At 44.3% G+C, this 27,046-nt stretch overlaps 2 protein-coding genes across 2 annotated transcripts; one reads left to right on the top strand and one right to left on the bottom strand.

Annotated features, from left to right (window-relative positions):
- Positions 1–15,679: 15,679 nt before the first annotated feature.
- LOC148341951 (uncharacterized) lies at positions 15,680–17,519 on the bottom strand. The gene has a single exon (XM_088288744.1). It carries the CDS (start codon positions 17,338–17,340, stop codon positions 16,372–16,374), a length of 969 nt encoding a protein of 322 aa, XP_088144870.1. The 5' UTR covers positions 17,341–17,519; the 3' UTR covers positions 15,680–16,371.
- Positions 17,520–19,491: 1,972 nt separating this feature from the next.
- LOC148341950 (uncharacterized) lies at positions 19,492–26,903 on the top strand. Its single transcript, XM_088288007.1, has 7 exons — positions 19,492–19,506; positions 20,275–20,347; positions 24,252–24,479; positions 24,551–24,658; positions 24,738–24,755; positions 24,875–24,941; positions 25,603–26,903. Exons 1-6 carry the CDS (start codon positions 19,492–19,494, stop codon positions 24,919–24,921), a joined length of 489 nt encoding a protein of 162 aa, XP_088144133.1. The 3' UTR covers positions 24,922–24,941; positions 25,603–26,903.
- The last annotated feature ends 143 nt before the right edge of the window (positions 26,904–27,046 follow it).

Raw genomic sequence — 27,046 nt, 5'->3', positions numbered from 1 at the left:
TTTTTTTCACGCAAGAAAAGGTGCTCTACAAGACATAGACAGCTCCAAGACCGCTGCAGTCTTCACCTCCTATTGTCTCATGATTGGCTCAATCCACCTACAGGCTGTGCCCACACTGATTCTGTCAACTGGGGGAGGGGGTAGAGACAGTAAAAACAATCGCGGAGCTGTGGAGCCGAGCCCCAAATCAGTCGGGCCCTGGGTCCACAACACCTCTATCAGAGACTCACACAGAACTACCATTTCCGAGCGAACTTCCCTGGAAATTTTGAAATTTAGTAATGTCCCCAAAACCAAAGAATTTGTAGTTGGTGCTGAAATATGATCTCCCGATTGTGACGCGGAGTATTCAACAACTATGGGGTCTAGATCTCTAGTATGATGACGCTCATCAATATTCAATGTGATTTGTGGCTCGGCGAAAGTAAACAATTCATACCATTTCCGCTGCTCAGGGACAAGGCACGCGTGCGAGGCAACGCCGGTAGACATAACAAATATATAAGTCTAACGCATGATGCACTCATGACTAAATTTGGATGAGTGCATTTTTGATAAACCAAATCATGTTTGTGATCACATGTACAATGTGATATGTCAATTGGTGAATTGAAAGGGTGGCGGTTGCTCAACCACTCAGACCAGAGCAGGAACAGGGCATACCCACCGCTGGAGGATGGGAACCAGGTTTCAGAGCTGCCCTCAAATGTTTCAGTTCAGTTTAGCCACTGGGAAGGAAGAGAGCACGACATATGCTCCCTCCGTGGGATGTGCACAGTCAAGTTCAGTCCCATCCGGGAATGCCACTCGAATTCCAGTGTTCGTTCAGTCAATGGCAGTGACTCAGGCAATCTTGAGAGTCCACATGGCTCAGTGGGGGTTGCGGAAGGAGCTCATAGCTCGCCCCAATATCCAGCACCATCGAAAACTTGTCCATCCACCGTCCCCGGAATGCCAGGACCTGCTAGTCCTCGAACGCTGAAGCTCCGCGGCCCCCTGTCATGGAATGGGGTACGAGCGGGTTTGTGTCAAGTGCATTGGGAGTGGGTAACGGTGGCGCCCCCTGCGCTGGTGGAGCTCTTTGTGACAGATATGGCACCGGAGGATGGCACATTCCAGAAAGTGGCTCGGCATGGACAGCTCATCACCCAGTGACCCCACACCCCGCAGCAAGAGCACACCCCACTCACAACCCCCGTCTGTAACCACCCATACCTCTGTTACTGCAATCCCAAACTCGTTGACTGGCCTGCTATGGACAGCAGCCAGTCTGCTGTGGCGCTGCGTCACCCGAACCTTGCCCAGAAGCAGCAGAAGTGGAAGGAGCAGCTGCCTCCTTTTTTCTTATCTCTCTTGGCCTTCTAAACCTGCAAGTACAACAATTTTAGTCACGCTCCTTAATCCAATCCCATATTTTCCTTTTCTGATGTCGTGCAAAATTATGTACAAAATGTGTTCTACTTAGCCCGAGTAGCATTTCTCATTGATGGACTATTTCGCCTGATTTCTGCCACTGGGAGGGGCACGCCCTTGTGGACGGCCAACTGGAACAGCTGTGTAATGTCGACATTATTGGATGGGTCACTGCCGGAAGTCTCACTCCATTCATGTCTCGCCCTGGCCACATAGACCAGGCCTGTCTCCCCCTTCCCCACCTGAAAGACACAGCAACATCGACCCCAACGGGCCAGAAATATCTGATGCACGGCACGGCCAATCTCACCTGAGGTGTCCCCACTTAGCTGGTGACCATCATGCTGGTCAGCAGGTCTGGCCTCGGCCTCAAGTGAGGACAGTTCCTCTTAAATAAATTTTGTCCCGCTTGCAACTCTGTATAAACCTCTTAGTCTGGTGTCTCCTTTGTAGGAGATTTCAACCAACGTGACCTCTTTACAACGTGTGACCTCTTTACAACGTGTCGAATAAACCAATGTTGACCTTTCTGCTATCTTTACAGCTGTGAGAGCTGTTACTAACCCCTCCTTCCCCCTTGGGTAATTACAAATGTCTTATCTTCAAACTTCTTACAAGCACCCAGTATCCTGGCTTCACTATATTAGTGCCCCTGCTGGGAGACAGAAAGATCCTGGTCACTCTAAATTTGCGCCTGTCTTTTGTTTTCCTAACACTTTTCACATATGGTCAGCTAAAGTTGCTTTAACAACTATTTCCCATTTGTTCTTAAATTTGAGGTATTCTATAAGTTCTTCCAAACAGTGTTTTACAATGTCTTTGTCATGATCCGCGTCGGGCATGACAGGGGTTTTTGTCATTGTTTTCGTCTGCATGTGCTTTTGTTATTGTTTTTGTCACTTTCCTACCATGTGCACTTTTGTTGATGTTTGTCAGGGCGTTTCCCCTCAGCACTCTGTCTCACCAGCCACGCACCTGTTCCCCGTTATCATCAACACACCTGATTCCCATCTGCTCCCCTATTGACTGGACTATTTAAACACCTCACTCCGACAACCCATTGTCGGAACATTACCCCTGCTGCTTCATTTGGACTGTCACGACCGCTCCCTGATCTCGTTCACGCTCATGTTCTCGCTTCGCTCCCGCTCTTGCTCCCGCTCTTGTCCCTAGTTTTTGTCACTGTCTTCGTTCCTCGGTTTTTGTTCTGTTTAGTCAAGTTTAGTTCGTCATAGTCATTTTGCACCCTGCCACGTTTGTTTGTCCACGCCATGTTATTTGTCCTCATTGATTAATTTAATAAATTCCCTTTAGTTTACCCTTTTCCCTGCTTCCTTGCACCTCTGGGTCCACCTCCTCCTCGCCCACCGACGAGCAAACCTGACAGAATGTTCCGACCCTCCACGGACCCAGCGGGAAGCTCTCGGCGACGTCATCGTCGTCGCTGCTCGGACTACCCCCCTCAGCCTGCCGACCAATCCCGCGTCCTTCACGTAGGTTCTATTTTTCGTTCCCCACCGGTTTTCTCCCCTGCGTTTCATGATAATGTTAAGGATTACCCACCTGTCATACCTCCCCATTTTATTATAGATTCAGATTACCAAGAAGATTTTGAGCGCAATGCAATTACACCACCTCACATTATAGTAGACTCAGATCACGAGGATGACTTTGAATACATTTATGACCAGTTGTATGCCCAGCATGACACAGATTCCGTTAGGATCCGTCACTTTCCTCCCCCCGAACAATTTCCGTCACCTTTTTCTTTTGACAGTTTTGAGACCACCTCCCACGTTACCTCGCGTCGTTCACCTCGTCCCAAATCACGTAGATCACGGCCACGTCGTTCACCACGTCCACAGTCTGTTTCCGCTCCTAGTCACGTTCCCCTCGCGTCTCATAGCTCACGTTCACCAGCACCAGTAGTCACGCTCCCTCATGTTTCCCGTTCCCCTGACTCCCTATGGCGGCAGGCTGATAGGGATCAGTTCCCCCGTCTCAGCTGCGCCCGGCCCGGCTGCTGCGCCCGGCCAGCTGCAGCCTCCACGTCAGATGCACAGACCATGCCGCCCCCACGTCCGCTGCAGCCTCCAGTGCCGGCTCCTCGTCCGCTGTAGCCTCCAGTGCCGGCTCCTCGTCCGCTGCAGCCTCCAGTGCCGGCTCCTCGTCCGCTGCAGCCTCCAGTGCCGGCTCCTCGTCCGCTGCAGCCTCCAGTGCCGGCTCCTCGTCAGATGCAGCCTCCAGTGCCGGCTCCTTGTCAGCTGCAGCCTCCAGCGCCGGCTCCTCGTCAGCTGCAGCCTCCAGTGCCGGCTCCCCGTTCGCGGCAGCCTCCTGTGCCGGCTCCTCGTCAGCGGCAGCCCCCCGTGCCGGTTCCTCGTCCGCTGCAGCCTCCAGAGTCCCACTCAGGCTCCCCGTCAGCTGCTGAGCCCCGTTCAGGCTCCCCGTCAGCTGCTGAGCCCCGTTCAGGCTCCCCGTCAGCTGCTGAGCCCCGTTCAGGCTCCCCGTCAGCTGCTGAGCCCCGTTCAGGCTCCCCGTCAGCTGCTGAGCCCCGTTCAGGCTCCCCGTCAGCTGCTGAGCCCCGTTCAGGCTCCTCGTCAGCTGCTGAGCCCCGTCCCGGCTCCTCGTCAGCTGCTGAGCCCCGTCCCGGCTCCTCGTCAGCTGCTGAGCCCCGTCCCGGCTCCTCGTCAGCTGCTGAGCCCCGTCCCGGCTCCTCGTCAGCTGCTGAGCCCCGTCCCGGCTCCTCGTCAGCTGCTGAGCCCCGTCCCGGCTCCTCGTCAGCTGCTGAGCCCCGTCTCGGCTCCTCGTCAGCTGCTGAGCCCCGTCTCGGCTCCTCGTCAGCTGCTGAGCCCCGTTCCGGCGCCCTGCCGATGGCCCAAGTCCATGTGGCGGCGGAGCACATTCCGCGTCCGCTCCAAGTTTATGTTCCGGCGGTGCACGTCGTGCGTTCGCCCCAAGTCCATGTTCCGGTGGTGCGCGTCCTGCGTCCACCCCAAGTCCATGTCCCGGCGGAGCACGTTGTGCGTCCGTCCCCAGTCCATGTCCCGGCGGAGCACGTTGTGCGTCCGTCCCAGGTTCACGTTCAGGCGGAGCACGTTGTGCGTCCGTCCCAGGTTCACGTTCAGGCGGAGCACGTTGTGCGTCCGTTCCAGGTTCACGTTCAGGCGGAGCACGTTGTGCGTCCGTCCCAGGTTCACGTTCAGGCGGAGCACGTTGTGCGTCCGTCCCAGGTTCACGTTCAGGCGGAGCACGTTGTGCGTCCGTCCCAGGTTCACGTTCAGGCGGAGCACGTTGTGCGTCCGTCCCAGGTTCACGTTCAGGCGGAGCACGTTGTGCGTCCGTCCCAGGTTCACGTTCAGGCGGAGCACGTTGTGCGTCCGTCCCAGGTTCACGTTCAGGCGGAGCACGTTGTGCGTCCGTCCCAGGTTCACGTTCAGGCGGAGCACGTTGTGCGTCCGTCCCAGGTTCACGTTCAGGCGGAGCACGTTGTGCGTCCGTCCCAGGTTCACGTTCAGGCGGAGCACGTTGTGCGTCCGTCCCAGGTTCACGTTCAGGCGGAGCACGTTGTGCGTCCGTCCCAGGTTCACGTTCAGGCGGAGCACGTTGTGCGTCCGCCCCAGGTTCACGTTCAGGCGGAGCACGTTGTGCGTCCGCCCCAGGTTCACGTTCCGGCGGAGCACGTTGTGCGTCCGCCCCAAGCTCACGTTCCGGCGGAGCCTGTCCCGCGTCCGCTTCCGGTCAAGGATCCGACGGCGCCTGTCCTGCGCCCGTTGCAAGGGCCTGCCCCGGCAGCGCTCGACGACCCACGGTCGCTCCTGGCTCCTGCCTCGGTGGTGGACGACGACACGCCGCCGCCTCTCGACTCTGCCTCGGCGGCCTTCGACGATGCGCCGCCGCTTCTCGTCACGGCCTCGGCGGCGTCCGACGGTCCACCGCCGCTCCACGTTTCTGTCTCGGCGGGGCTCGAGGACCAGCCGCCGCTCCACGTTCCTGTCTCGGCGGGGCTCGAGGACCAGCCGCCGATCCACGTTCCTGTCTCGTCGACGCTCGACGACCAGCCGCCGATCCACGTTCCTGTCTCGTCGACGCTCGACGACCAGCCGCCGCTCCACGTTCCTGACTCGGCGGGGCTGGACGACCAGCCGTCGCTCCAAGTTCCTGTCTCGGCGGGGCTGGACAACCAGCCGTCGCTCCAAGTTCCTGTCTCGGCTGCGTCCGGTCCGCCGCCGCTCCAAGCCTCTGCCTCGGCTGAGCCCCTCGACCCACCGCCGCTTCTCGTCTCAGCCTCGGCGGCGCACTCGATGTGGCGATCTGGGCCTCCCGGACGCCCGCCTGAATGGCCACAGTCGGACTCCCTGGTTTGGCCTCCCGGACGCCCGCCCGAATGGCCACGACTGGACTTGCGGGTTCGGCCACCCGGACGGCCGCCTGAATGGCCACGAAAGGACTCGCTGGTCTGGCCTCCCGGACATCCGCCAGACCGGTTTCGATCACGGGTCGTTGACCCACCGCCCGACCCCTTCCGCCCACCCTCGTTTTTGGACATGGTTTTCTTTTTGTGGGACGTCTGGAATCCGTCCCTTGAGGGGGGGGTACTGTCATGATCCGCGTCGGGCATGACAGGGGTTTTTGTCATTGTTTTCGTCTGCATGTGCTTTTGTTATTGTTTTTGTCACTTTCCTACCATGTGCACTTTTGTTTATGTTTGTCAGGGCGTTTCCCCTCAGCACTCTGTCTCACCAGCCACGCACCTGTTCCCCGTTATCATCAACACACCTGATTCCCATCTGCTCCCCTATTGACTGGACTATTTAAATACCTCACTCCGACAACCCATTGTCGGAACATTACCCCTGCTGCTTCATTTGGACTGTCACGACCTCTCCCTGATCTCGTTCACGCTCATGTTCTCGCTTCGCTCCCGCTCTTGCTCCCGCTCTTGTCCCTAGTTTTTGTCACTGTCTTCGTTCCTCGGTTTTTGTTCTGTTTAGTCAAGTTTAGTTCGTCATAGTCATTTTGCACCCTGCCACGTTTGTTTGTCCACGCCATGTTATTTGTCCTCATTGATTAATTTAATAAATTCCCTTTAGTTTACCCTTTTCCCTGCTTCCTTGCACCTCTGGGTCCACCTCCTCCTCGCCCACCGGTGAGCAAACCTGACAGTCTTAGTCCTAAATACAATGAAATACGTTACAATGGAAAATATCAGAATAAAATTTCATACATCCAACATTAGACACGTGCTTGTGACCACTTCAGGGTCATTTTTGTCTGAAATATCTCCTCTACAACAACCTACCCTTGCGTTAAGTGAGTAATTTTCCATAAAGACAGTGCCACTAATTCGACATTAATTTCAAGTATCACTGCTGTGGTGCTGTATTATATGGAAAGGTCTAAACAATCCAAGAAAATTTTGCCCTATCCTGGACTGGGTGTGTGTTATCTAGTCGCGCATCCAATGTGAATATATCTTATATCTCCCTCCTTGTTGAGGAGAACCTCCGGGATGGGCGTGGTGAGGCGCTATTTGAAGCGTTCCCCGGCCTTCTGGTCACACCGGTCACATGTCACCTCAAACCTGTGGACAGAACTGGACGAGTGGCACTTGCCAGTGAGAATGAGAAGGGGTAAATTATCTCCCTTCCAAAACTTTCAGTTTTGCATAAATTTTGTGTAATAACGTCAATCAACCATTCACTTGATGTTTGAATTTAATTACTCCAATCTTTCTCCAATAACACTTTGAAAATCAATACTTGGGAGTGCAATAGGGATTCAGGGTGATCAGGCCTGTCCACCCATCGCATCCTAAGTACTGTAAGGGCTTGCCGGTGACCTCAAACAATTTTCTGTCCTGAGGCTCCCGTCCCTTAAACATTCACTCAAACCACATATGCATCCAAACACTTTTTCTTTCACACTTTCATTCACCAAACGATACTTTCCAATTCCACACAGAGACCCCTCCCTTGGCGCGTCCGCCTTGATTTCACTGAGATTTGTGCTGGCAGATCCATAATTTTGCCTTAATTTAGCCAGCGTATGCCAAAATTTACAACTGTGGGTCTCTGGATTTTCCCATTCACTCCCCGTGAAGTTGTTTCTCCTCTCCTGGACGTAGCTGACGAAACTGCACCTGTGACATCAAACAGCTCATAGATGCGAATGTTAGCAGTCTGGTATTTATGGAATGATGTCATGTCCTCTAAAATTGTCATGTTAGCGTTCGCGTCGTACAGTCAAAAAAACATCTGTCTTCCACCTTTGTCACATTTAATACACATCAGTTAATAAATCATCTACAAAACTATTTAGTCCAACTTTATATTTGGTAAACCAATCTCCAATGGCTAGATATTCCCCTTTCCAAAGATTTTCTTTCAACATGTTCATAGAATACTTCACTTAAAACTTAGCCCAAAACCATAATCCCTTTGCTTAAAAATTTAAATTTTAATAAGATTGTCGCCGCCCTGCTGTTCCTCAGGCATCCCCTGCATGTTTCAGTGTTTAACTTGTGTTCTAATTCCCTGCTAATTTGTATTTATTGTTAGGTTGTATACATATATTTTATCCCGTACCTTACTACACTAGCACTGTAAAAAAAAATTGCTCCACACCTCAATGAGAGGCAGATGCCTGAAGATTAGATCAACGTCTGCAACATCGAGGGGGGGTGCCGAGACACACCTCTGAAACAAAAGGACTGTGACCTTCTTTTGAGAGCACCAAAAGGCATATCTTCCTTTTCAATCAGTTAACGACTGCCATTGATGCCTGTTCTTCCTCTTGTGTCTGAAATGTTTACATGTTCCTGCTGGTGCTCCCCCCCGGGGCCAGCACGGGCGTCTGCACACTCCCCTGCTGTTCTCCGCGCACCCTCTCTCTCATTATTCATAGCCTGTTCGATCAATTGTATGGTCGCTGGTGCCATCCGTGAATCGTTTTATCTTTTGCATCTCAAACCATTCTGCCCCCCCAAGGTGACTACGGGGCCATTAATTGCGCCGTCGGAACGGGCGGCGGCTCAAACACATACTGTTGCGAGTCTGGCAACTGTGGATAAATGCCTCTCAGACATTCCGTCTTTTCTTCCACTTTTTCAATCACTTCATCCTCTTTCTCTGACTTCCTCCTCCTACTTGGGAACGAGCATCTAACTTCAAAGGGCTGTGAACTCTTTGTTACAGCACACTCATGATTTTACGATTACACCTCTACCCATTGCCTTCTGTAAAATCTTTCTCACTCTTATTTTTTTTCCTTTAATTTTCCAAATTCACTGTAGCCTTACCAAAGCCACTCAAACAATCAAGGTATCAAATCACAAACTACAAAGTCAGGAACCACCTATGCTCTTGCAAAGGTTTCTCATGCTCTCAAAGCTTCCTTCAATTAAGATTTCATAACACCAATCTTTTTCTTTTTCTTTTTCTTCGTGTCATTTCCATCTGTGCATTTCATTCCAGTTACTAATTACAGTTACCTTAATAGAAAGACCATCTACTCAAGTATGAAACATGAAATATTTATTTCTTCAATTCCTCCTTACAGCAGACCCTAATTCTTATCCTTTTCATTTGTTCAAGTCACACCTTCTTCAATCACCAAACTCTGTCATTCTCAATACTGCCTGTTTCACCATCCTCCTTTCAATGGAACATTAATTGTCCCTTTCTCTTTTCTACACGTTCTGCATCTTTTTCACATTCCTTTTCTTTTCTTATTGAACTTCCAATCGCTACACTGACACAATTTCTTCTCTTTTCTCTAGCTTTCTTTCTTTCTCTTTTCTTATTTCATCCCTACTTCATGTTTTTCTTCTCTTTTTTATGTTTCATTTTTATGAATTTATCCTTAATCTCCGTGCCACACCCGGGACCCGAGACCACTATCATACTTCCTCTCCTTCGCCATCTTGAAATCAAAATCCACTCGTGCGTGTCCCAAACACACTTCTTACGCAGAACAATTTTAGCCTTCACATTCACACCGCTTCCACTCTGATATTTTAAATCGTATCTTAACCACGAATAGTTCCAAACTATTCTAGTAGGTAAATCCCAGATTTTACTCTACTATCGTCCACACTTTTACACTTATTTATTTATATATTTATTTATTTATTTAACCATATATTTTAACGCCGTTCCGCTCCTCCTTCCTCTTATAATCTATTTATTTATTTATATATTTATTTAACCATATATATTTTAACACCATTCCGCTCCGCCTTCCTCTTATAATTTAGCGTTGCCAATATGCAGAATTTGAAAAGGATCTGCTTACCTTATGTCACTGTGGGCCCAAGAGGAAGGCCGGTCGGATGTGCGGCTCCTTTATTCTTTATCAGGTCGTCACCTGGTGTGGACGTGGGCCCCAGGCCCGAGTCCCAGACTCTTGTGGTTTTTTCTGAAGCCCCAGGCTTCCTTTGAGCCCCAGACTCTTGAAGTCCCAGACTTCTTCTCTTTTCTTAGAGTCCCAGACTCTCTTTGAAGTCCCAGACTTCTATTACCTCTCATGCATCCCGTCGGCGTCACCATAAATTGTTGGAATTTATCTTTATATCAATGTTAGAATTTAATTTTAAACCAATGTAAACTCGAATTAGTAATCTGACTCCAATTTGCGACCTTAACCAACTCCCACTCATCCAACAATATGCGCGCTCGTTCTGCAATAGAAAGGTATCAGGAAGCCGGCATTTTCACGCACAAAGTGGATTTATTCCCAATACAGATTTTCTACATGGCCCCTGGGTCTCGAGTCCCTCTCAATACAACTCTACACCTCTCTTGCCACCAGCGAATGTGTTCTACCTCCGAGTTGCCCAGTAATGGCCGAGTGGTCTAAGGCGCCGCGTTCAGGACCCAGTCTCCCCAGGAGGCCTGGGTTCGAATCTCGTTGGCTGCCAGGAATGCCCGAGTGGTCTAAGGCGCCGTATTCAGGACCCAGTCTCCCCAGGAGGCCTGGGTTCGAATCTCGAATTTCCCCATTGTGGGACTAATAAAGAACAAATTAATTAATTAATTAATTAAATTAATTAATTAATGATTCATACTATACAACATGCAAATGGCACAGACAAAGGCATCCTGGCATGATTCTATTGGCTATGTGTATTGCAGTTAACTTTAGCTCGCTCTCATTGGTCTTTCTCCTCCCGCCGAATCCCGTGGCTCCTCCTGCGTGCGATCCCCCGATGGCCGCTCCTTCAGCCAATGCTCCCGGAGTCATCTCGTCTCGCTCAGCACCTTCTGCTTCTAAAACATTCCATTCTTGCACAACCCCCGCAACCAGTTTCGCTCCACCAATCACACTCTCAGCATTTTACAATATCACATTTTCATACATTGGATGCACCAACATCTAATGAACTATGTTAAACTCAAACTCTTATATTCCTTTAATAGTCAAAAGTATGAAATCCTTTAAGTGTAACCGAAGTTTAGACCATGCTAATGACCAGACACTCAGGAGAGGAATGCAGGAAGATTGGATCACAGCTGCACCACAGGAGGTGTGAACGAGACCCCTCTGAAACAATGGATTTCCATGCCAGGATCACAAAAGTGGCTCCTAGCAGTCCACCCTTTGTTCTGTTTCAGGTTGACTGCCATTTACATTATCCTTTACTAGGGAAATGAATTCGTGCTGGTTTGTGCAAGGTGTATGCATCTTGCGAAGATAAAAAATCCTTGACTTTATGACGCGTCACTTTTTGACCCATTTTCTCCGACGCAGCTAAATGAAGGCGTTCTACACCTCCAAAGCTGGCTGGATGAGCGGGGTCGTAGTACAGTTTTTTCAACCACCGCTTAACGCTCATGACGGTTTATGATTTAGTGACAAACATCACATCGCTATTTATCTAAACACACAGACAGACACAAAAGCATCTTTTTAAAAACATCCATTTTTTTTTATTGAAAGAAGGTTAAGTATGGTTACACGTGATAAGGATTCTCTAAGATGTAAAAAGTCTATAGGTCAGGGTTAAAACAGATGGATTAACTTTTGATTCTAACAGGTCTTCAAACAGCTTCAATTCGTGCGCGAGATCCATAGGTTGTTGATGACGGAGACGGTATCTTATCACATCGTTAAACAGCGTGAGTATGGTAAGTACATGTCCTACACTTATCGCATTTTCCCAATTTTCCAAAATATTTTGAAACGTGTCGATCAATCCCGAGCGACTCAAAAATATGACATGTTGCACAAACAATTCCCAAGGCTCCTGAAAAATTGTTAAAGACATGGCACGCACTTTTTGCATAAACAATAAAAAATTTTCAATGAAAGGGTCTTTATCATCGGGGTTATATGTAATTGCTCTATTTATTATATCTGCCCACCCTTGGCTTCTATAGCCAAAAAACGATAATTTTCTGAAGACATTACCCATTTTTTACTCAAAGTTAATATTTTCTATAAGGTATTCTTCGAAAATATCAAGTTGATCACGATATATCATAAAACATATGGGCTCATCCGCTTTAAGGCGGTCCGGTAAGTCCTTTACGAGTGCTAAATCCACCATTAAGATCTCTGCAATTCGCTTGACTGTTTCTTTATCCGCTTTTCCAGAGCACAGATCCAACAAGTAGTGAATACAGGGTAAAAACTTTTTACCGCAAAGGATGGGCATGATGCGGTCATAGTGCAGTCTTAGATAATAACAATTGCATAGGTATCTATAGCTATGCAAACAACCCCTTTTTTTGTGATACTTTATCAAAAAACGTCTGACCATGTAAATAATAGCCGCCTTAACAACTAATACGACATCCATATCAATCCATCCCTTAGGAGGATTATCCCATGACATATGTTTTGCATCATCTTCGGAAATAGGTGCTGGTCCGGGGTCAGGGTCGTTGACGGTCTGAACCTTAGAGGGCTCAGACACTTCGTTTGAACCCTCTTGGCCGGACCAACTAGGTACTTGCGCCTCCGTGGTTTGTGGAGAATCAGCCTGGTCGGACCAACTGGACAGTTGTACCTTCTCGTTTTGTGAAGATTCTGCCGACGAGGTGGGGGTCATCGGAGGTGTCGACGGCGGCGTCGGCGAAACGGGACGGCTCCACCCTGAATACGATGGCTCGCCGTTGTTGTACGAGGCTGCAACAGGTCTTGCTAAGATTCCTGGGCCCCCCATCCACAAGGAGTATGATGGCACAGTCTGGTCCTCGCCTGTTTTTGTAGGGGGTCCATCCTGGTCTACATTTGTAGAGGTCTCAACCTGTTCCATGTTTGTAGTTGTAAAGGTTTCCACAACATCCATATTCAGATCTTGATCGCATGTAGGTTCATCCACCCCACTATCTGTAATACAAAGATACCATGATTAAATATTATATAGCTATATAGTTAAAGATTAATTGCATCGTTTACCTGAAGATATTTCTGCAATGTTGTTGTCAATATGATCAGGTGCGGCGATGGTTGTCACCCTTCGGGCCTTGCTGTTCACGCCCAGATGACGTCTTGGTCTACACGTCTTCATTTCTTTCACGAGCTGGAAAAATTGTCTTGTCTGTGCAGAGCGTGACTTGGGCTTTACTTATACTGGTTTGAGACCGGGGGAGGGTTAAATGGCGTGGTTCGATTGGCCAAATGTAGCCAACAGATACATGTCCAGACAAGCAAACATGACTTGGCAGATTTTACAAAAAGGTAAGAAGGAGGAGGGTGGTCGCCCGGATGCCCACGGTTGCCCACCGATCGACAGGATGTCGCCACTCACTATCTTTTGAAACACCTTGAGGCTGCTGCAGGCTTGGAGGGTGTCTATGGCCGGCGTCTTGCCCGGACAACCCCCCAAGCCTGCATAATACCATGTTTAAACTTATGTCGCTGGGAATATGTCCAGACATGTTTGCAAAAAGGGCAAATATCAACCGAATAAACATATTATTCAAAGGTAATAATAACGCCTGCTCTTCTCAACTCATATTATTTCACTCGTTTAATTTAATTTTATACATCTACATTATTTAATTAGATATAGCTCATTTCATTGGATGCTTTATATACTTCAGATATTAAAATATGGATGACCGATATCCACCGAATAAACATCTTATTCAAAGGTAATAACAACGCCTGCTCTTCTCAACTCATATTATTTCACTTGTTTAATTTAATTTTATTTATTTAAATAGAACATTGCATTGGATGCTTTATATACTTCAGATATTAAAATATGAATGACATAAGTACAGTTTGGGTTGGGGACGCACGCACGCAGGGAACACATTGTTTTTAACATAAGAAGCATACAGTTTGGGAGGGGGGCTTGGCCCACACGCACGTAGGGGACACATTGTTTTTACTACTGAGGGCAATCAGGGGAGGGGGGCTTGGCCCACACACACACACACACACACACACAACGTCATCACATTTTGAAAAAGCGTACCTCTGTAGGCGGGGCCCACTTCGACAAAAGCGTAACTCTGTAGGCGTGGTATTAACGCTTCAAGGGCAGGGAATATGTAAATATTTTTAAATAGGTGGCTGGAGATTGGATAGTTTGAACACAGGGGGCGGGGATAGCGGCCATTTTGGACAAAAGCGTACCTCTGTAGGCGGGGACAAGGAGACAAAAGCTTAACTCTGTAGGCGTGGCTATGACGTCATCAAAATTTGAAAAAGCGTACCTCTATTATCTCTCACCAAAGTAAAAGGGTCAAATTAGCTGTTCAAAAATATGTCTTATACATAAATGTTGATGTACTAATCCAAGTGTTTTTCATTTTTAAAACTAGTCAAACAACATATTATGACAGTTAAACACTCCATGAATGCGAAAACTATTCGCACTTTATCGTTGTAACATATCAACCACACTACAGCTCCTGGCACCACACCGTACGCTGCAGTGCCAGTCTTGGGAACCCGACGGGAATCAACCTTCCAGGCGATAACCAACCTGGAGAGGACCTTTCCTTGGACGTGGACCCGTGCCGTGGGCGGGAGCGACAACGACCGATTTCAACCTGCATTTCCATCGTCATAGAAATCATATAAAATGTGAGGATGGGCTGAAAGAAAGCGCCATTTTTGCAACTGTATGCCCACATATCTGACTTTGTACTATTTCCTGAACTCCAGAGAATTTTAGAAAACTACCGGAACAAAACTTGGATCAGTTCTTGAGTCTTTTTTTTTATATCTTCTTTCTTGAATATAAAAAAACGAACACACATTGAGTACATTTAGTTAATTAAGGGTTTATTACCTAGTAATTTGCATCCATTTGGCCACTAATTCCAACACTCTTTCGGCTTTATTCATTCCAAACTTTCTGAACTTCACTTTTTTTTTCTCATCTCTTCAATCACTAGAAATGTCTTTTAATTCACCTTGTGCACATTCCGCCCCCATGGATTTATTCCTATTTATTTACTCTATTCAATATATTCTGTTTTATTTCATAGTATGTACTATTAATTCACCATTTTATATCAAACTATTCCAGGACTACTCAAGCTTTTAGACATGACTGGAAAATTAGACAATTATTTTCCAGATTTTTCCCAGGATGCATGGGATGTGAAGATACACATTATTTGCTTTGGTATGCCGCATTTGATGTGGTGGGCCGGATCTGGCCCTTTGGCCTTAAGTTTGACACCTGTGCGTGCTTTTTTTTTTTTTTCAGTGGTCCTCAACTTTTTTTTTTCTCAAATATGTACTTACACTGAAATATTTTTTTTTCGACCAAGTATCAAACCAGCACAAAAGATTTTTTGGATAGGGAAAATAAACCCAAAACAAAAAGTGCTGATTTATTAAACTCCATTTATAGTGGAAAAGAAAAAAAGAAATAAATGTAATTAATTATAAAAAGCTTTTTGTGCTTAAATTAATTGTCAAAGTAAAATGTTCTCCTTTGGAATTATAGCGTAAAAATCATTGACTTGACCTTTTTGGGTTGAGACATATTAGTGAGACTTTTGCGTCACCGCAGAGAGGCAACTGCTGCAAAGATGCTCTTTTCCCGCACCAATACCACTTTAAAAAAATATAGATTTATAATCTCACGTTTACCCATTTGAGAACCACTGGTTCCTGATGTTTTTTTTTTTTCGGAAATAACCGAAAATAGTGCCGCACAAAGTATCTGGGACAGCCTCTGTCCAGAGCCTCGTTATACATCTATAGAAATAATTGAAAATAAAAATTAACAACAACAACCTCATCTCGAGTGATTGGTGTGTCGAGCAATTCCACATGGTCAACAAATGACTCAATGTTTGATTCTATATTTTATTCAGAATCACATTTACACTTTTCCCACCCTCCCGTCAAAAGTAATATTTTTCAGTCGATCGAATCAATCATTAACTTACTTCATATGGACATCACTGAACGATTGTACAAAGCGCATGCATTGCTTGAAGTAATTTACCACTGGTGCGAATTCTCAACACTTGTCCACAGCAGGCTTGCCGAAGACACAAAGAGTACAATAAGAAAACAAAAACATGCTTCAAAGAATAAATAATGTGCCGGTAGTTTTTGTGACAGTCAATTCTTTAAATCAGGAGTGGGCAAACGTTTTGATTGGTGGGCCACAATGGCTTCTAAATTAAAAAAATTGACAGAGGGCCGGACCAGGAGCAGACGGATGGAGTTTTTTGGTAACCTCACCTCATCATTTTAAATGAAAGTGAAAAAAAAATCATTAAAACAATACATATGTATTTGAAAAAGCACAGTATTTAGAAAATAAAACATTAACAAGGTTTATTTATTTTATTTCAAGTTCGGCGGGCCGGATTAAAACATTTAACGGGCCGCATGTGGCCCCGAGTCGTAGTTTGCCCACGCCTGCTCTAATTGTTAAACATGAACATTTTCATTTAAAGCTTGATTACCGCGTTCCTCACCAGCACACTTGTCTCTTGACCTTATCCTTGAGGGAGAGAATATTTGTCCACAAACTCAGCAGGGAAAAGAGTTCTCTGCCGTGTGGGTTCTTGTATGTATTTTTAAGCTTATTTTATGTGAGAATCTTTGATCGCAAACTGAGCAGGCAAAAGGCTTCTCCCCAGTGTGGGTTCTTGTGTGTATTTTTAAGTTTGTTTTTTGAGAGAATCTTTGACCGCAAACTGAACAGGAGAAAGGTTTCTCACCTGTGTGTATTCTTTTGTGTATTTTTAGTTTTGTACTCAGAGAGAAGCTTTGACCACAAACTGAACAGCTAAAAGGTTTCTCACCAGTGTGTGTCCTTGTGTGTATTTTCAAGTGTGTCTTTCGAAAGAATCTTTGACCACAAACTGAGCAGGAAAAGGGTTTCTCACCAGTGTGGGTTCTTGTGTGACTAATCAGGTTTCCCTTCAGAGAGAATCTTTGGTCACAAACTGAACAGAAAAATGGTTTCACACCTGTGTGGGTTCTTGTGTGACTTATTAAGTTTCCTCTCTGAGAGAAACTTTGGCCACAAACTGAGCAGACAAAAGGTTTCTCACCAGTGTGTGTTCTTGTGTGACTTATTAAGCTCACTCTCTGAGAGAAACTCTGGCCACAAACTGAGCAAGTAAACGGTTTCTCACCAGTGTGTGTCCTTGTGTGGCTTATTAACTGTCCCTTTCTAGAGAATCTTTTCTCACAAACTGAGCATGCAAAAGGTTTTTCTCCTGTGTGTATTCTCATGTGTTGCTTTAAACGACTCTTATAAGCATATGTTTTCCCACACCGAGAGCATTGCCAGTGTTTGTTGTCAGTGTGACATGTCATATCACCTTCAGACTCTTCATCATCATCATCACCAGGCACATGTGACGTGTCATCACTATCTGATAGTGGAGCTAAGAGGCCCTCTGCTTGTGATTGTCCACATCGGTCTCCATGGCCTTCCGTTGCCATGTGTTGGCATGAGCTGCTGCTTGGAGGCTCCGCCCCTCTGCTCATCTCACACTGCTCGTCATCTTTACTCTTCAAAGTGATGCAAGTCGATGGTAACTTGCAAATATCCTCCTCCTCTTTGATGTGGAGTGGCTCCTCTCCTCCCTCTTTGTCGTGGGGGACCTCTTCATCCTCCTCTTCCTCTTTAATGTGAGCCAGCTCTGACTCCTGCTGATCTGGATTAACATCTTCCCTCATGTCTGCAAGACACAAAAAGATAAACATACATTTTATTGTGGTTTATATTTCCAATCAGGGGTGCACATAAGTGGTGCGGAAGTGCACTAAATTGAATACTGTGCTCAAGGTCATGTCTGTCACCGTGTTTTTGAGAATATTGCAACTCAGTCAGTCATCTTGACTGCGGTCAGGCAATCCAGCCTCCATTTGAAGTCAAGTCAGCCACCATAAAGATTTCCCTCCAAGGACCAACTTCAAAATAAAATCTCAAAAAGTAATTTCTATCCATGTGAAGTATTACTTGTTTCACTTTATGCTGAAAAAAAAAAAAAGGTGATCGGAGAGCCGCCGGTGAGACGGTCACCTGTGGTTAGCTGTGTCACGCCTCCGACAATGTCCTTGCTGTCTGTGGTGCAAAAAAAAATAAAGAAATTGGGGACTGGATCGCTTGCATTCGAAAAGTGGGCTTAGATAATTAACTAATCACAGGTTCCCATACTGCATTTTAGTCCATTTATATAAAAAGGTATATTGTATCATTGTAATCAAAAGGAAATTTTACAGCACAAATGTAACACAATCGAAAGGAACCCTTTTGGCTGTATTTGGTGAAGGTGGGGTGACTGGGTGAATGCTGGATGCCCCCCACTCAAAAAAAATCTCTTAGAACTGCAAAACAGACAAAAATTTAAACGGTACAAATGAGAACAAATGAAGCACAAACAAACAAACAGTGACACAAACAGACGTCAGAGATCCACTTCTTTTTTTTTAACTCGGCTTGCAGTGAATGAACTAACTCCGAGGGGGGGAAGAAAGAAAATCATATTAGCAGCAGAAGCTTATATGTCAATTTCCACAACGCATGTATGATTCTTCTTCTATGTAAGGAAATAAGTAGAACAAAATCACTTACAGTCCCTTAACGAAGCTAAATTGATTTAATTACAAATATATTATTTCGACACCTAACACTGTAGATGTCGAAATTCAGGATTCAAATCAGAGTAAAAAAACAAAAAACAAACACATAGGTGATATTATAAATATTTAAAATACAAGTCATAAGTGTCAACTCAATTATATGCATATTAATGCTTATGACTTTATTAGAATCCAAAATATTGCAGTTATTGCATCTATTTGGCAACTAATTCCAACAGAAAACAATTCAGTTTATTTTTTTAAGGAAACTCGTCTTCCATGTTCCCCATTTCAACTTTGGCCATCTAATCCCCTGACACCACGAATTTCCAAGTGGTGACGTTTTTCACAATATTTGAATTTTTGAGACTCTTCGGCTTGTTATTATGTGCAAGTGTCAGCTTAGCTAACACAAAGGCTTGACGTGTTTAACGCTATGTTAAAGGAGTCCCAATATTAAATAGCTAGAATGTATTTTCTAGAGTAAAAATTCAACAAACCTGCAGTGCCAAACGAAACTCTTGGCTGCATCTTGCAAATGGCGTCACGCAGTTGAAATTGTCGCTCGTTTTCCTCTTTTGTTCCAAGTTCCTCCTTGTATTCGGCTGTCCTTCTTGCGCACATTTCTTCGCGACAATCGCAACACTTTACGCTCACTCTTGAACTCTGCTCAATGTTGATATCAAATGCGTCTCTTTGTTTGGGGCTAGCAAGCTAAGCTAACTACGCTAGGCTAGGATAAGCAAGGCCGAGTTGCTTCAACGTGCACCGAGACGGTTTAATACGGACACATGGATGCTTTAGTCCAGTGAAATTGTGACGGACGTTTTGCATCGAAGCTTCAGTCCGTTTATTTGGTCCAAATTCGGAAACGTTTAGGAAAGCGTGTGTGACGAGTTCGGGATCACTCCGTCGAGGCCCACTCCACCAAGCGGTCCAAGTCTGGTGTTGCATTTCAAAATAAAAGTCACCTGACATCTGCATATATGACTGATATTTCCCATGTTTTTTGTATCAAGAGCAAAATGATAAAACAACAAAACAGGAAGCAAGATGCCGTCACTGAGCGTACAAAAAGCACTGAATTTTTTTTTTACTAAATGGCGATATACATTTCATTGGTAATGTAAGTGTTGCTCGCAACTCTTAGATTTGAAAATAATAATTTATAATTTGTTAGTCAAAACTTGGGTAATTTTGTTGGAAATTAATACATATTTTTATGTGTTCATAGGTGATGTGTGTTTTTTTTAAATGTAACAAGAAGGGAATATGTTAATTATGGTTAATAATGTCACATTGTTTTCATGTCCGGAACCTTTATTTCTTATGTTGGTATTACGGAATGTTTAGAGTCAAGGACATTAGTTGCGACTCAAATGCGCATGTCCTAATGCTCGCGCTCGAAGTTAGATTGACGTCAACGGACACTAAAATAAGACTAAAGGTAGCTCCTTCGTGGATTATTGGACATTTAACCTCTCTTCACGGAAAGCGGCCAACGAGTTCTCACGGCGTGTGCAAGTTCCGTGATGGCGTGTGCAAGTCCTGTGCAATTCATGACCACCGCAGAAGATGTTAAAGGAATAAACGCCCGTTCTCAATAACCGCCTGCGTCAATGTTGCTGTGAAGACAGCTCCCGGTAATATTATGTTTCGGTTCGCGTGTTGCCCATGAAGTTTGTCTTTGTGGGGTTGCCGTACATAGTCCGCTCATGCTGCGTTTTTTTTTCATAAAAAATAAAACAAGTTCTTCCTCTCAATTTACAAATACTTTCGCCACGCAGGCAATGATAAATCACAAGTTTAAGCAGTGCATAAAACCTTCAAAAATAGTTAACACAATATCCCAACCACCGGTCCGCGGGCCAGTACCGGTCCCGCAGACACTTTGGACTGGGCCGCATAGGTGAAAGAAAAAAAATCTTGCTGTTAACTCAAGTCAAGATGCTAATTGTCTCAGTCGCATTACATTAATAATAAACTTACAAGCTAACGAAATGAGTAAAAATCATATCACGTATGAAGCCCGCTCTTCAAAATATGATATGATATTTGCACCAGCAGTAATTCATGTATATATCTACTTGCACTTTTGAGTAATAATAAACCGTTGAAGTAATATTTCTTGCTTTGTCACTTCTGTTGTCAAAAACGGCGACCGATCGTCTCCAAATGTCAGATACACATTACGACTCGTGTCCACTTCAACTGTGAGAATACAAAAGCGTTCGGCACAATATTTTGGATCAAACGGGAGCGCCTATGAGCAAAAACTACGACCACCTCCACAAAATCAAAAACATTATTCCAGTCGCTTCTTCTCACACACAGGCTGATGCGGACGAGAGCAAGAATGCGCACATGAACTGAGTGTTAAAAGAGTTCAGTGCCCTTAATAGTTTAAAAAAATTAACATTTCTTTATTGTTGCAGTTTTTTATTAATATGGAGTAATTTTGTAGAATAGCAACCAAATGCCTGGCTTTAATATTTTTTTCTGTTATAAAAATGTACCGTACTGTACTGTCCCCTCTTTTTTTTTTTTGTATTACTGAAAATATACCAAACCGAAATGTGATTTTAAAGGATATTGAGGTCGCGTCTTCCGCAAACAAGCAATAACGGTGCACTGTTGGAAGAGCAACTTTTGCACAATGTGCCCCAAAACAGTGGACATTCATTGACTATAAGTTTTGCGAGCCAATATTTTGAATGACATTTTTCTTCTTGATAATTGTACTTTATTTAAGTCAATCTTGAAATAGTGAATGGTTTTTCAAACAATCTGTTGAGAATGTACTTTGTTTATGTCACACGCAGGCAAAGAACAAGCAGACACAACCACATAAGGCCACGTTTGCGATTTTTTTTCTTTTTCTTCCTTCTACAAAAAAAAAAAAACAACTTCACGAACTTTCTTCTAGTCTGGCGATTCCATATTTATTTCAATGGATTGTACTACTGATTCTGTTTTGAATGGGATTTTTTTTTCTCTAATGCAGGCGTAATTTTTAGGTCCAGAACTACAAATGAGCGCCATTGTTTCAACTATTTACCTCTCACCTATCTATTTATACCTTTAAAGAAAGTGTTAGAGGTGTCAAAATTACCTTAACCAATGCATCGACTACTAATGGAGTATCAAAATTATTTAATTTAATAAGAGTCAGCCTCTCATAAATAATAACTCAGATTTTTAAAATTTTTTTATAAGTCCTTCATAAAAGCAAACTTATTTTTTCTTGAATCAAAATACATTTGCAAACATCTGCTTTTTACTTCGGAAAATAACAGCTAGTACAGATCTCCGATGACCTTTCTTGGAGTCACAACACCACAGCAGTGGTAAAGAAGGTCCGCCAACGTCTGCACTTCCTGAGAGGCCTCAGGAAATTCAACCTGGACAGGAAGCTGCTGCTGGTCTTCTACCACTCGTCCATCGAGAGCCTGCTGACGTACTGTGTCTCCACCTGGTACAGCGGCTGCACTGAGGCGGACAGAGTGAGGCTCCAGAGGACGGTCATAACAGAGCAAAGGATTATTGGCTGCCCTCTCCCCTCGCTGTCGGACATCTACACCGCCCGGTGCCTCAGAAGGGCTCTCAACATCGTCAAAGACAATACCCACCCAAACTCACACCTTTTCGACCTGTTGCCCTCTGGCAAGGCGCTACAGATGCATCAAATCAAGGACCAATAGACTGAGAAACAGTTTCTTTCCGAGAGCCATCTCCATACTGAACTCTCACACACACACGAGACCACCCTAACCTTGCAAAACAGCATTGTGATGTGTTTCTATATGCCCTATTCAGTACTGAATTCCATTGCACTGTCTTATTTATTTATCTAATTTATATATTTGTCTGTATTATTGTTGTATTGCACTGGAGAGGGGAGCCCTCTAATCTCGTTGCACACTTGAGTACAATGACAATAAAGGGATTTCTATTCTATTTCTATTCTAGTCTCTAAACCAGGCGTGGGCAAACTATGGCCCGGGAGCCACATGCGGCCCGTTAAACGTTTTAATCCGGCCCGCCATACTACTACTTTTTTAAATAATTATATTTTGTTGTAATGCCTTTGTTCACTTTCATTTAAAATTAAATGTATTTTTTTTCTCCGATGAGGTGAGGTTACCAAAACACTCCATCCATCTGCTCCTGGTCAGGGCCCTCTGTCAAATTCTAGAACCCATTGTAGCCCGCCAATCAAAAAGTTTGCTCACCCCTGCTCTAAAAAATGCCCCCCCTCAAAAAAAAATACATATCCATATTGGTTCAAAACTGTAATCAGGAAAAACAAATTGTAATGCAATTTAATGGCAAATAAAATTTTATTCCATGAGGGTCATTCCTGCTCAAAGCACCCCAATTATTTTGGAACCTCACGCCTTCCGATTTCAATGAAATTTACTCTAAGGGTAAAATTTCACCCTAATCGTTTCAACGGTTGCTGAGAAATTCAATTTTGCTTTATTTATTTTTTTCCGCAAAGGCCTCCGGAAAGGGGAACTCACAAGAAATCCAAATTTGTGAATTCAATTTTGACCTTGATTTTTCACAATAAAGGACACGCCCGATTTCAGTGACACAACGACAAGAGATTTAACCCTGTGTCGACGACAACGTAGGAAAAAAAAACTAAAGGGGTTTTCTTTTTCACATTCAACGAAATTGAGAGTCGTGGCCGACCTTGCGACCCCGAGAATGTCTACAAATAATTTGGTGATTACTGAATAAAGTTCGTCTTATTTATTTATCTAATTTATATATTTGTCTGTATTATTGTTGTATTGCACTGGAGAGGGGAGCCCTCTAATCTCGTTGCACACTTGAGTACAATGACAATAAAGGGATTTCTATTCTATTTCTATTCTAGTCTCTAAACCAGGCGTGGGCAAACTATGGCCCGGGAGCCACATGCGGCCCGTTAAACGTTTTAATCCGGCCCGCCATACTACTACTTTTTTAAATAATTATATTTTGTTGTAATGCCTTTGTTCACTTTCATTTAAAATTAAATGTATTTTTTTTCTCAGATGAGGTGAGGTTAACAAAACACTCCATCCATCTGCTCCTGGTCAGGGCCCTCTGTCAAATTCTAGAACCCATTGTAGCCCGCCAATCAAAAAGTTTGCTCACCCCTGCTCTAAAAAATGCCCCCCCTAAAAAAAAAATACATATCCATATTGGTTCAAAACTGTAATCAGGAAAAACAAATTCTAATGCAATTTAATGGCAAATAAAATTTTATTCCATGAGGGTCATTCCTGCTCAAAGCACCCCAATTATTTTGGAACCTCACGCCTTCCGATTTCAATGAAATTTACTCTAAGGGTAAAATTTCACCCTAATCGTTTCAACGGTTGCTGAGAAATTCAATTTTGCTTTATTTATTTTTTTCCGCAAAGGCCTCCGGAAAGGGGAACTCACAAGAAATCCAAATTTGTGAATTCAATTTTGACCTTGATTTTTCACAATAAAGGACACGCCCGATTTCAGTGACACAACGACAAGAGATTTAACCCTGTGTCGACGACAATGTAGGAAAAAAAAACTAAAGGGGTATTCTTTTTTACATTCAACGAAATTGAGAGTCGTGGCCGACCTTGCGACCCCGAGAATGTCTCCAAATAATTTGGTGATTACTGAATAAAGTTCGTCTTATTTATTTATCTAATTTATATATTTGTCTGTATTATTGTTGTATTGCACTGGAGAGGGGAGCCCTCTAATCTCGTTGCACACTTGAGTACAATGACAATAAAGGGATTTCTAATTCTAATTCTAATTCTACCCCGACAAAGCCGATCTTTTCGGGAGGAAGGACGGCGAGCAGCTCTACGAGGACGTGGAGAAGGGAGAGACCCTCCCCAACCATGACGGAACCTTCCAGACGACGGCCCACCTGAAAGCGGAGCTGACGGCCAATGTGGAGGGCCGCTACGAATGCGTCTTCCAGTTGTCCGGCGTCAAGGACGACATAGTCACTAAGCTGGACAGGAGAAGCATCCTGAGCAATGCGCGTATCCAAGGTGAGCCGCACACAATCCTCGTCTGTCATTCACGTATTCCTTCTCACGACTTCCTCTTTCTGCTCGTCAAGAGGAAGAAGCCAGGAACATGATGTTGGCCATCGCTGTCCCCTTGGCGTACCTCGCTCTGCTGGTGTTGCTGCTTGTGCTCCTCATCAAATGGCCCAAAATCAGACCAGGTGAGCCTCGCAAAAGTTTATCTGACAGCAAGATTTGTCATAAAAAGTCACTGGAACTTTTTCCTTTTCTTCATGTCAGTCAACTACACTCCGGCTTGTAAGTAAAATGTCTCCAGTTTCCTTTGACCACCATAAACAATACAGTCCTGTTGAGGTCTGCCATCCTCCTTCGCTACAAACAAGTGTACATCTCACTCCGTGTTTGCACTCTCACAGCAGTTGACGCCGATTCTAAGATCACTTCCGAGCCTGATTCGTTGTGAGACGCAGCTACCGACACATGGTGAGGGCGCTGACACAGACTCCACGTGTTGAGACTTATCAAAGTGCATTCATGTGCACTTGTCGCTTTGATCGTCTTTGTATTTTTTGCTGGCTTTGGTGTATTGGAGATTTGAGTTCGTTCTATTTCTACTTTGTTGTTATAAAGCAGTTCAATAGGAACAATGGATCAATATCACATTTTTCGATTAGTTTTCCTCTCTGATCAGCTTTAACATTGGCTCTTAAAGTGTAAAACTGTAAAATATACAAAGAAATATTTAGCATCATAAGACCGTGCACATTTTTTTAAAACCGAGTGCGGTAAACAAGAATCAGCACCATAAAAATGACAGGTCAACTTTTTTTTTTTTTTTTAAATGCAGCATAGTAGAAGCTCTAGTCTGAATTTGTAAACCTCATCTTGTCCTTGTCGTTATCCATAATTATATTGTCCGTCGCATCGTGTGTATTTTTTTTTCTAGAACAGCAGTCACGATGTTACAAGGAGCTTGAGACAGCCTCACATTGGTAGTGGATGTTTTTAGCCAAAACAAGGCGTCGAAATATGTTTTTTTTTTATAAAAAAAAAGACATTGAGAATGATTGTTGGCTGTTAAATCACGTCTAGTTAATCTGTCATGAGTCTGCCATGAAACCTGTTCGTTTTTGCTTTTTTCCAGGCGCTGTCGTGGGTGGGCGTAGCATCCTGCACGCACCTGGTCTGTATTGCAATCCGCACTGGGGAAAAATAACTTTTGAAGATTTCCATCCAGCTTGGTTCACAAAAATGTTCATTTTATTAGGCTTCATGTGCGCACAACTTTCCCTGGTGGCCATAGACTTGTCATTTCAACTGTGCGGTTACCACAGGAATTCAAACACATGATTTGCGCTGACACGCGCTTTTCCTTCGTCACAAGTGACGTCACGTCCGGATCAAGTTTCATTTCCGCATTCAGCGGTCGCAAACGAATCCATTCCTTCTAGTTCAAGTCGACAGCAGTCCTGTGTAGGTTTGTGTGTCTTGGTTTTAAATTTGAAATAAACAAATAAATATAAAAGGCGGCACATAGGGCAAAACTGAATTGATACTATGTCGCACTATTTTGATAGTGTTGCATTCTCTTAATCAATACGGACACCTAGTGGATGTTACGCATCATTGCATTGCAGGCAACCGTACAATATTCAGTGTTTTTGTCTTAGATTGTTGCGTTATATTGTATTACTTCTAAAGTAAATAATATGAATCAGTCATAATCAGAGTGAAAGCAATTTCTCTCATCGACACATCCTCTTGGTGGTCCAAACAGAAGCGTTTCAGTATCAGGCACACCATTCAAACAGTTAAAACTATTCGACAAACGGCAATATAATAATTCCAGTGAAAAGAGAAGCAATTGAAATTCATTTAAAATCCATTGGAGTCATTAATGGCCTGGAGAGGCGTTATTATTTTTGTTCATTGTGACCGTCTTGCTTCATTTGCACGGAAATAATCTTAATAAATACACACATCATACGTTTGAACGTTAAATCAGAAAAGATTATTTATTCGTAATTTTTATGGTCGCGTCATTATCTGGGATGCATTTTCTTCCCGCTGGGCGTATTTCCGCATGTGCATACCCCGTGGCATGATGGACATATGTAGCATCCGAACGTATTTGCCAGTAGGTTTGAATGTGTTTAGATACGCGCGAACAATAATTTTGGTGACAATTGAAAGCAGTTTTTGAAAATTATTAAGCAATGTAAATTCGGCGATTTGAACTGTACAAATTATGTCCAGCTCCTCCACGAGGCAGGGCGGGTATATGGCATTTAAATACAAAGGGCCATTTCAAGATTAGTTCACTGGTTTGACCCAAACAAATTGATCAAATTTAAAATTAGAGACAATTACATTTTTTGTGATTTCAAAAGTCACGTTGGCTTTTTGGATGTTGGATTCACTTTTTAATTTGTGGTTTATTTAGGATCCCATTTACATTTACATATGCTCCCATAGAAAGTCAATATTTATTCACAGTCTACCTAACCAATAAAAATGAATGTGGACATCACTAGAACATCATGCATTATTTAAAGTAATCCAGCGCCAGTGCTAAAGCTGAACACTTG

The sequence above is a fragment of the Idiotropiscis lumnitzeri genome, chromosome 2, assembly GCF_059441095.1.
Source record: "Idiotropiscis lumnitzeri isolate Australia: NSW breed Sydney's pygmy pipehorse chromosome 2, RoL_Ilum_1.0, whole genome shotgun sequence".
Classification (NCBI taxonomy): Eukaryota; Metazoa; Chordata; class Actinopteri; order Syngnathiformes; family Syngnathidae; genus Idiotropiscis; species Idiotropiscis lumnitzeri.
This window is presented reverse-complemented; position numbering and strand designations above follow the sequence as displayed.